This window comes from Melospiza georgiana, chromosome 4, assembly GCF_028018845.1.
Source record: "Melospiza georgiana isolate bMelGeo1 chromosome 4, bMelGeo1.pri, whole genome shotgun sequence".
In the NCBI taxonomy this organism is placed as follows: domain Eukaryota; kingdom Metazoa; phylum Chordata; class Aves; order Passeriformes; family Passerellidae; genus Melospiza; species Melospiza georgiana.
The window spans coordinates 48,444,822-48,454,672 of record NC_080433.1 but is presented as its reverse complement, the minus strand read 5'-3'; the positions used below and the strand labels follow the sequence as shown (position 1 = coordinate 48,454,672).

Here is a 9,851-nt window from a genome sequence, read left to right as displayed (position 1 = left end):
GTCTCTCTGAATCATTTCAGCTGAATCTTTAGAAGCTACAGCATTCTTGAAACTTCTGACTGTTACATCTGAGTGGAACCTGGCAATTTTTCTGGTGCTTAGGTAATAAATTATATTGCTCCCTTGCATGTGGAAGATGCTGGCACAAAGAAAGAATTGCATTCACTGCAATATTTCAGTAGCATTAATGGTGTAACAGTGATTTTTAGTAGAATGCTGCTACTTTTATTTTTTTAATTCTGTAACATAACAGGTTTTTATAACTATCTCATAGGGGCAAGGGGAAAGTTTGAGTCTTGCCATGCATGGGATTTATAATCCTTTCCTCATGAACTAATGTCCTTAGTAAAAAGCTGACTTAGTTCTAGTGTAATCAGATGAGCATTTTTCCTAGACCCTGTGGTGCGTGTTCTTTAATTGAAAAGTAAATGGGAAGATGGGGCAGAAGCAGCATCCAGGATCAGACTGTTGTGATGTTTTGAGCATTTTAATTTTTCACTGAGGGAAGAAAGTACTGTTACTACCTTCAATAGGACAATATTACTTTTGTAAGATTTTGTTCCTGATTTTTATGTGTTTAATCAAAAGTTTCTTGTTATTTATTTGTCGTATCACAGAGTGAGTGCTTATTGTGCTTTTCATATTTCCTAGTTTCACAGTACTGTTTCCCTCCCTTTGCTGCCATACCCATGCTCCATTTCATTTTCTCCCATAGCACTAGAAGCCTTCCCTCTCTGGCTTGGTGCTTTCCAGGTGTTGCAGTTCTCCTGCACCTCCCCAGCACGAAGGCTGCACCTCTGACACTGCAGCTATGGCTGAGGATTTGCTGTCAGTCTTCTGTGTCTGTCTTGGCCTCCTTCCCCACAGTTATGGAAGCTTCACCACACCGAGGAGAGAGCTTTCAGTAGGCAAATTATGAAGTGAACAATAAAGCTTTTTGGGTTTTTATATGTGAACTAGGGTTTTGCCTTCTCAAGTAAGGGCAGTGCTGCTAAGAGGATGATTCAGCTGTTCTCAAATTAGACCCTCATGAGCAAAGTCTTTAAACTGGCCTCTGCCAAAAGAGACTCTCTTCATTCCTCAACCCCACCATCTTTCACCACTCCTGTAGGTCCCTCTGTGCCAGATCTGGAGCTCATCTGTGCCCATAATCAGCTATCCAGGAAGCTGAAGCAGCAGAAACACTTCCCCCTCACAGTGTGTTGCCTGCTCTGGTGGTGGCAGGTGAGAACAGATAGGAAGCAGGGTGTGCCAAGTGTAGGCTAGAGCTGTGTGTGGCACCCATTATGTGGGTGGGCCTCTATTATAAACTTGTACCCTGCCTTCCCATCCATCACTGAATGAGTATCCTGTAGGATGAGTAGTCTGGATCTTCAGAGACTCTTAATTGATTCAGCTTGAAGAATTAAAAAAGGATTGTTTACTTTTGTATGCTTAGACTGTTCAATCAGCATACTGTACTGTTGGGGCTTATGCAATGTGAGCTGTAAAGCAGCACCTTTGGGGTAGTTTCTGTATCTTTAGCCTAACATGTAGTTACTGATTCTGGCTACAAGCAGCTTTGCTTCAGTGGTGTAGATGGCAGGTCTGCAGCTGCTGTGTCACAGTTGGGTTTGTGGTGGGTATGCAGTGCCTAGTAACATTCTTTGCAAAGAATTAAGGTTTAGAAAGGCAGTTGCTGGGTTTCTACATCTTTACTTTGAATAAGTGGATTCCTGCTGTGCATGGTTTTTTTTTAACATCTGGACCAAGAAATTCACCTTGGTCCCAATAAGAAATCTTGTGATGCGCCTCATAATCAAGAGCGTGAACTAGATTCTTCAGGCAGTGTTTACATACTTAGAATATAAGTAGTGAAAACTACTCAAGCACATGGTGACTCTCAGGGATGGTCTTGTGCAGAGCCAGAAGTTGCAACTCAGGGATGCTTGGTAGATCCCTTCCAACTCAGCATATTGTATGACTGATATTTCTTGTGGGGTAGGAGGGGGAAGAAGATAAGAGATAAATGAGAGCACTCCATGGAGAGATTGGGTTGACAATCACAATTTAATTTTTCAGACAAACATTAGTGATCTCACTTAAAGGCTGCACCAAACAACCACCTGCACCTTGCCTGTATGATTTAACATTGCTGTGGTCAAAATGCCCCTATATCTAGACTGCAGGTGTTTAAAATCATCATGGTGGTAACTCCTCTAGTGTATAAGGCAAATTTCCTCTTGTAAAGAGTGTCTAAATGAGAAACAGAACTGCAAGTCATAACTAAAGATGAGGCACCTTTTCTAGAGAGATGGTACCTTTTATTTACAGGCTGCTGTAATGGCTAAAGACTGATAAGCTTTCAGGCCTGTGCAGCTACAGGCTGCTGAATTTGTGAACAGGAATGAGAATCCAAATATGACAGAGGGAAGGAATACCAAAAGTTTTACTTGTATGTTAAAAACAAATGGAAGCAAAGTAAAAAAATTCTAGCATGAAACTGCAATGGCAGTTTCCTTTTTTGTGTCTGTTTTCTCCTATTCCTAAATTGGACAAAATGTTTTGAAAGATGCAAGGAACTACAGAACCCAAATGTAGTAGGTGACTATCCCCTCTACAATATAGCATTAAAGCAAAGTTCAGATGCCAACAAATGGAGAACATAAATTAGGCATTTATATTAAGACCATAAATGCATCAATGTATCAAAAAACCCTTAGTGCCTTGTAGCCAATTTATCAGTTTCACTAGGGAGAGCTTCAGAAAAACTTGAGTGCTCTGTAAAAAGTGAAGCAGAGAAAGTCTGAACTTTTGATAAAACTTATGAAAGGTAAGATAGTAACAACAAAGAAAGCCTGGGAGCAAGAGGCTGCTGTCAGTTCCTCAAGAGAACAGGCTTCCAAGATTTGGGAAGATGGCAAATCCAAACAGGAAATACAGAACATCAAAAGAGGGATCGTTTTGGAAGGAAAAAAAAATCTTTTCAGTACTTTCCCACTATAATTATGATCAGATTATATTATGCATAAATTATAAAGCTATCAATATTTCAGTATATAGATCATTTACTGGAACAGCAACATTACCAGACAGACACGAAACACATAGCAAGGGATAAATCAGCCGAGAACTTTGGTTTAAAACATATCAGTAACAACTAAGCGGGAGCGGGAATGTGGGAATTGCCACGATTTCCTGAGGTTCTAACGAGGTGAAAGAGAAATTACACGGGGTGTGAAGACATTTCTCTCGGGTATCCCTTGAGCCCGCCGTGGGGAGTCGGGGGTCCCACAGCCCCGGCTCAGCGCTGGGGCAGAGGCAGCTCTGCCTGGGGAGCCCAGAAATCGAAACCTCCGCCGGACCCATTACGCAGCAAAATAATCCCCACGCAACCCTCCCCGGAAACGCTCCGAGCGCTGGTAACATCGCGCCAGCGAAAACACCCGGAGTGGCCACTTTTATCCAGCACCCCGCTCCCACTTTCCCATGTTTCCACATATTTTCCTGTCTGGCGATCCACCGCCTCAGGACTGGGCGGCGCATCCTCGGCCCCACCGCGCGGGTCCCCGCACAGGCCCCGCCGGGCGGGCAGGGCGCGGCGGCCCGGGCGGTGCCTGGCCCGCTCCGCCTCCCCGCGCCGCGGCAGGAAGCCGGAAGCGGCCGGGGCGCTGGGCAGGCCGGCGGGAGCGGCTGGTGCGTGGGGCTGCGGGGCTGGGCTGGCCGGGGCGGGCTCGGGGGTGGCCGCGGAGGGCCGGGCCGAACCGAGGTGGGCCGCGCCGGCTCGTGCCCTCGCCGCCATCGCGCTGGTGCCCAGGGGAGGCGGCAGCCGCCGGGCACCGTGGTTTCAGTTTCCCGGGGCGGCGGCGGGGCCTTCGCGGGAGCTGCCGGGTCGCGGGCGGCGCGCCCCGAGGTAGCGGCGGGCCCGGCCGTGCAGTCCGGGGTCTATGAGGCGAGGCCGGCCCGTGGCCTCTGCGGCGTGCCCGGGGCCCGGCCCATACCCCGGTCTCGGTGACTTCCATCCCCGTGAATGTGACTCAGGAAGCGGCGTCGCCTTCGTGGCTGTAGGAGTTGTTAAAGTTTTACGTCGGGAATCTCGTCCTGGTGCGGGGATGAGCCCCGGGGCTGTGCCCATCCCCTCCCCGCCGAGGGAAGGACGTGGTCCTCCGCTGGTTTCCAGGAGCTGCAGTCCCACACAGGCCGAGTCCTCTGCCTGCAGTACGGGTTGGACATTCCTAGAGTAGGGGTGGTGAGCAGCACTGGAGCCAGGCTTGCCATTGTGTGTCTTTGTTAGGGTTCCAGCCGCTCCTTGTGTGGCCAAGGGCAGGATATTTCCGTGATTGAGATGCCAGCTGTTGGACTGGAAACCCCCTAAGGAGGTTGTAGCTGAAGAAAGCAGGGGTAGGAAGCAGGAGCTTTAGGAGGAGAACCTTATTTTCTAAGCCTTGAGAGACGGCATACAGGGAAGTATAAAACGTTAATAGTTAAAAGACTGTGAATAACATTTATTTGGAATCTCAGCACCTTGTCTGTTGGCTTTGGTGGCATATAGGATCTTGCCTGTAAGCAGAAAGTGCCATCACTTAAACTTCATCTGTCCCTGCTTGCCTGGTGAAGTTGTAGATTGCAGCTGTCAACAGGCGAGCTATACCTGCTTTGTGTGCTTATCCCGTGTGCCTGAGGTAGCAGAAAATTCCTTCCTGTTAGTTAGGAGCAGGCAGTACTCCTGCTTCAAAGCATTGGAAGTTAAAAAAAAAAAACTGCATTAGCAAAGCAGTCTTTTTTTGTTACAATCCCCTCTGCTGATAGATTAAAAGAGTAGTAGCATGACCGGAAGCAGAAAAATCTTCAATAAAAAACACCTAAAAAGCAGCCCCCAAGCCCCTGAAATGCTAATGAGTCATGGGGGATAATAAATCAAACTGCAAGCTGGAGAGATTTCTTTAGATGTATGTGAGGAGCTTTTGACTCATCTAATACCAGACTCAGTGACCATAAGTGAGATATGAAGAAATAGCAAGTTCAGCATTAAGTCTAGTGACAGGATCACAGAGTTAGAGTCTTTTTAAATTTTTTTCTTTATTATTATTTTAATAGGAAACCCTTAGTAACTTCATTTAGAAATATAGTGGAAGAAATGAAGAGAAAACTTGAGATGCTGAGTATTTAGCAAATATCAGTTATGACTTTGTCAGAGAACACAAAGTATTAAAGGAGGCCTAACATGTTAATTGATCTAATTATTATAATTTGAAGGTTAAAGCTGAATGAGACTTTATTCCTTAGACGTGAAGACTGCCAAAAAGAGTGTACTCTTTTAACAAAAAAGGATAATAGTGCAATACTGACTTTGTTTTGCCACGTAATATGTACCCTGGGATTAATATTGCTATATTTATATTTTGTTTTAAGAGTGAAAAACTCGAGACTTAGAGAATCCATTAAATGACTTTCTGATCTGGGTTTATTCTTACTATCAGAAGATCATCTGTTGCAGTCATGTTCTTTTGTTTTTTCATCCATTGACCTTTGTGCATATTTAATTATAGATTAAGACTGTAATGAAAAAGAGCTGATCTTGTACATAAGCTACCTCATCTTTATTATTTTGGGAAATGTAATAATTCAGTCTGTTAATGAGCTGCTAATATTTGTTTTTATTTGAATAGATTTTGATGGAGAATTTCTGTGCACTGTCTGTCTGATTAGAAAGGATTCGTTATGTTTCTGTGTCTTGCTATGAGTCCATGAATGTTGTTTTGAAGTAAATCACAAAATCCATGCTTACTGGTAATGTGCCAGCTGGCCTGTTAGAAGCAGGAGTTTAATTATGAGAGGAATGTTTTAACTTGAAGATTTTACAAATGGTTTGCAGAGCAGGCTGTGCATTATTTCTTTGCATCCTCTCTTCTGTACCTTCTGTGTCTGCATTGTAGAGAGATCATTGGAATCTACAGTAATTGCCTGATGGGAGAAGTCATCTTTTCCTACTATTGCAAATTGTCTTGTCAGAGTGAACCAAGAATTGTCACGGTTGGGAATGTGGTGTTAGGGTTTGCTTTTTTTTTTTTGTTGTCTAAATTTGACATAAAATCTTTTGTCCCTTCCAGAGGCATTAAGAACTTTTGCAGATGGCATTGCTGCGTGACTCTCAGTTAACTGTGGAGTAATGTCAGGTCTTTGCTTTGTGTCTTTGCACGCTGTACGCTGCATGTCATTGCTTGGATGCTTTGGGACAGCTTTGCAGGAAGCTGCACATCTCCCCTGCGCCAGCAGCAAGAGGACAGTGTGCGGTCTGCGGTCGCTGCAGGCGGAGGAGCGCCCGGAGCCCGTGTGCGCTCGGACGGGAGCGGGGCCGGGAGAGCGGCGCTGCCCAGCGGCTCCCCGCGCTCTCCTGGGCGCGCACCGTGCGGCTCCTGCGCGCCAGCGAGCTCCCAGAAAGTGCCGCTTCTGCAGGCGGATACAGGACATGCTGTCTTGCCTCTTCTTCAGCACTTACAGGCTTCTTTCTTTGAGTATCAGTCAGCAGTTTCCTGTCAGACGCCACGTGCTAGTAACATGCAGCGTCCCCTGCCAAGCTGAGCGGAGACCGGCACTGTAGGAACTTCCCTCGTCCAGTTGCCATTTTGCAATTCTTTAGGTTAGGCAAGCTCCATCTTTGATTTTAGAGCCTTTTCCTAGGTTTAATGGCAAAATCAGTGTGTTAATTAAACCAGAAAGTTAAGGGTATTCACCTGCAGCTCCTGCTGTTTTGGCAAACAGGAAAATGTGGCAGTTCTAATGTTCTATTTTATGTTAGTAATTTTAATTTAATCAAACTTTTTTCCTCTTTCATGTGAGTCTGTGTAGACCGAGTATTTGACAGTTCATATTTCAGGAAAGGTGGGGAAATTCTGTAGATGTGGCATACCCAATATGAACTTTTAGAAATGAGAAAAAATGTCTCTTGATTTCTTTCAGTAGTAACTGCTAGTTCCAGCTAGTGGATGTAAATGCTTCTGTCAATTGTAGCTTTTTTCAAGCTCATGTAAAAGTAATTTTTTATGTGTTGCTAGTCCATCTCCTTTACGGTTCTACAGAAATGCAACTTCCAGAGCCAAAGTGATGTAAAATATCTCTATACATATCTGACATCATCTCTAATGTTTGTTCTTTGGCATATGTACAGAATAATGGAATTCAGTTACAGGTCTTGCTTACCTTTAGAAGACCTTGTACATGTGGTTTTGCCTCTTTTCTATATATTTTGTTACTTGATCATTTCCATGCCATGTACAACAGTAAAGAGATTCTAAGATTTTCACCTTTCCAGTTGATCTTTCAAACAAAGTCTGGGGGATACAGACCTTAAATGCAGAGAGGTGTTGTGTCAATGGCATTAGTTTTGATTGTTTGGCTTATTTTTGTTTCCATATTTCACTTCTAGTTCCTCTACTTTGGTTGTTCTTCATTCTACATGTCGTTGGGGTTTGGACATTTATATTTCCTTCTAATTTAAATAAGTCATGTGTTTTACTAAATTATAATTCAGTGTATTGAACCTTCTGTTTTAAGATGAAAAAGAAAACTGTCTGATCAAAGAGCAAAGATGCAGAGCACTCCAAATTACCTCTGGCTGTTGTCTGACATTCTGGGACAGGGAGCGACTGCAAATGTTTTCCGGGGGCGACAGAAGGTTTGTGAGGAATTTTCATGTGCAAGTAGCATCATGAAATCAACAAAAAAAGTTCAAAATTTAGGCGTAAAGCAAATGTATCTGTGTAATTATTCATGCTTAGTTTTTAATTTTAGTGTGTCCATTGAATTAGAGTTCTGTAGTTAAATTTCTAAGGATTTGTTCTTAATGTTGCATTATTTTTCCTTGTAAAATATGTTTCTTCATATTTCTTCATTCCTTTTTCTTCATTTTTACCAAAAAATAAACTTTATTCAAGAATTCTGAATAGAAACAAATGACTTACCAGTTTCTATTACACGATCCTATTATATATATCTTTGTTAAACTGTCTTTTCTTTGGTTTTTATCTGTTGTTTTGAAACCTGTTCTGGTGATTTGGTTTTTTTTTGCATGAAATATTCTTATTGTAGTGGATGAAGCAGTTGTTAGTTGTTATCAGTAAGTCAGTGCTTTTTATATGTCTTCTTGGTGACATGCCTTGGGTAATCAGTGCAAAATAGTAATTTTTTGCTGTGCAAATGATACACTGCAGTGTATGTTGCAACCTGAGTGAGGGGCTAAGAGGACCTTACTTGTGTAGGTCATTTGTTTCTATGAATTTCACAATATGTCTCACAAAGCAAAGATGAGTATAGTTGTGAAAGTTGCCTTACAGTAATGATAGTCTGTGTGAAATCAGTACAGAGTGATTTGTAAGATACAGTGTTTCTGTGTTCCACATACAAGTGTGAAACAACATTAAGCAATAGTTTAGCAGTTAGTGTGCTTTTCTGGGTGGGTGAATTTCAGCACAGAATGATTCCCCTGTAAACCATGGTTGCACCTCTTATCACCCTCACTAGTCTGAGCCTGTGACCTGTGGCCCATTGTCAATGGGAGAAAGCTTTTACCTGGGCTCCAGTAGTGCACGTGAGTGTGCTGCAAAGCACACCTTGTCTGAGCACAGCAAGGCTGTGTCCTTAGAAATAATCTGTTGCACCAACTGCTAGTGCAAGCTTAAACCTAGGGTGGGCACAGGAAGATGCTTTGCCCTGAGAGGGACACGAGTTGCACTTCCAGCGGGTGCTGTTGTTGCCTGAGTATGTTGAGGCTTAGTCCCTCTGGAGAACTTAAATCTGATTAGGCTCCTGATTTATGCTCCTGACACTTACTATGTGGGTTTGAACTGCTTCAGGATTTTACATGAATGGCATGTAGTGCTCAAAACTGTCTTTGAAAAAACAAAATACTGGTTTATCAGTATAAACAGAACAGTAAAGAAAGAAGAGAGCAACATTCAGCTACCAGAAATTGTCTTTTAGCTTAAGTAAGCCAAGTATGTGCGTGCCTCTCATTACATTGATTAGTGCAAGTAACTCTTGCCACGAAAAAATATTTTTCAGCTAAGTTGAGGAGTAATTTTTAAATGTGTAGCCTTTGTTATACTAACAGTCCTCTTTTTTAAGAACTCTTAGGTTTTGTGACCTAATGAGTTTCCTTTCAGCTGGTCTTTTTGCTTTTAATCTATATTAAACTAATGCAGTGTTATTTTTTTAGCAGAATCTTTATTTCCACCTTAGCACAAAGTAGTATTTTGAAATATTTTTAGACTGGTTATACTCGCATATATAATAGAAAATCAGAAAATGCTTGGATAATGTCTATGTGTACATTTACAATTTTTTGCTTCTGTTTGATGAGTAGTTTGTTTGTTTTCAACAGAAAACTGGGGATTTATATGCTGTCAAAGTATTTAACAGTATAAGTTTCCTTCGTCCTGTGGATGTTCAGATGCGAGAGTTTGAAGTATTGAAGAAACTAAATCATAAGAACATTGTCAAATTGTTTGCCATTGAGGAAGAGGTAATGAATTGTGTTTGTGATCTGAGATGCATGGAAGTAACTGAAGTAACTGGTTTTTTGTTTTATCTACAACCATAAAGTGTACGGTTGCATTTTTAAAGAATGGTAACATACATGGTGATACAAATACTCCCACCCAACCACCACCATATTTTGGTTTTCTTTCTTCTTTGTTGTTGTTGTTGCTGTAAGAAAGAATATGCTTGCTTTCAGTAGGTGAAACATCTTCAGTGTGTAGGCTCAAGTAATGAATCTTATCTTGAGAAGCCACCTGTCCTAAGTTTTATCTTGAATTAGGATTTTTGAGGTATCTACATGTACTAATATTTAATATTTGAATAAGGGAACTGTT

At 42.5% G+C, this 9,851-nt stretch overlaps 1 protein-coding gene across 2 annotated transcripts in view; it reads left to right on the top strand.

Moving 5' to 3' along the window:
• Positions 1–3,618: 3,618 nt before the first annotated feature.
• Positions 3,619–9,851, top strand: part of TBK1 (TANK binding kinase 1) — a 28,027-nt gene continuing 21,794 nt past the window's right edge. Inside the window, exons 1-3 of one of the 2 annotated variants that reach the window (XM_058023060.1) lie at positions 3,619–3,675; positions 7,534–7,654; positions 9,359–9,499. In XM_058023060.1, the coding sequence (XP_057879043.1) occupies positions 7,568–7,654; positions 9,359–9,499 (228 nt within the window). In that variant the 5' untranslated portion in view covers positions 3,619–3,675; positions 7,534–7,567. Of the gene's footprint in view, positions 3,676–6,601; positions 6,620–7,533; positions 7,655–9,358; positions 9,500–9,851 lie in introns of those variants that run through there. The other variant, XM_058023061.1, reaches the window with a different exon arrangement.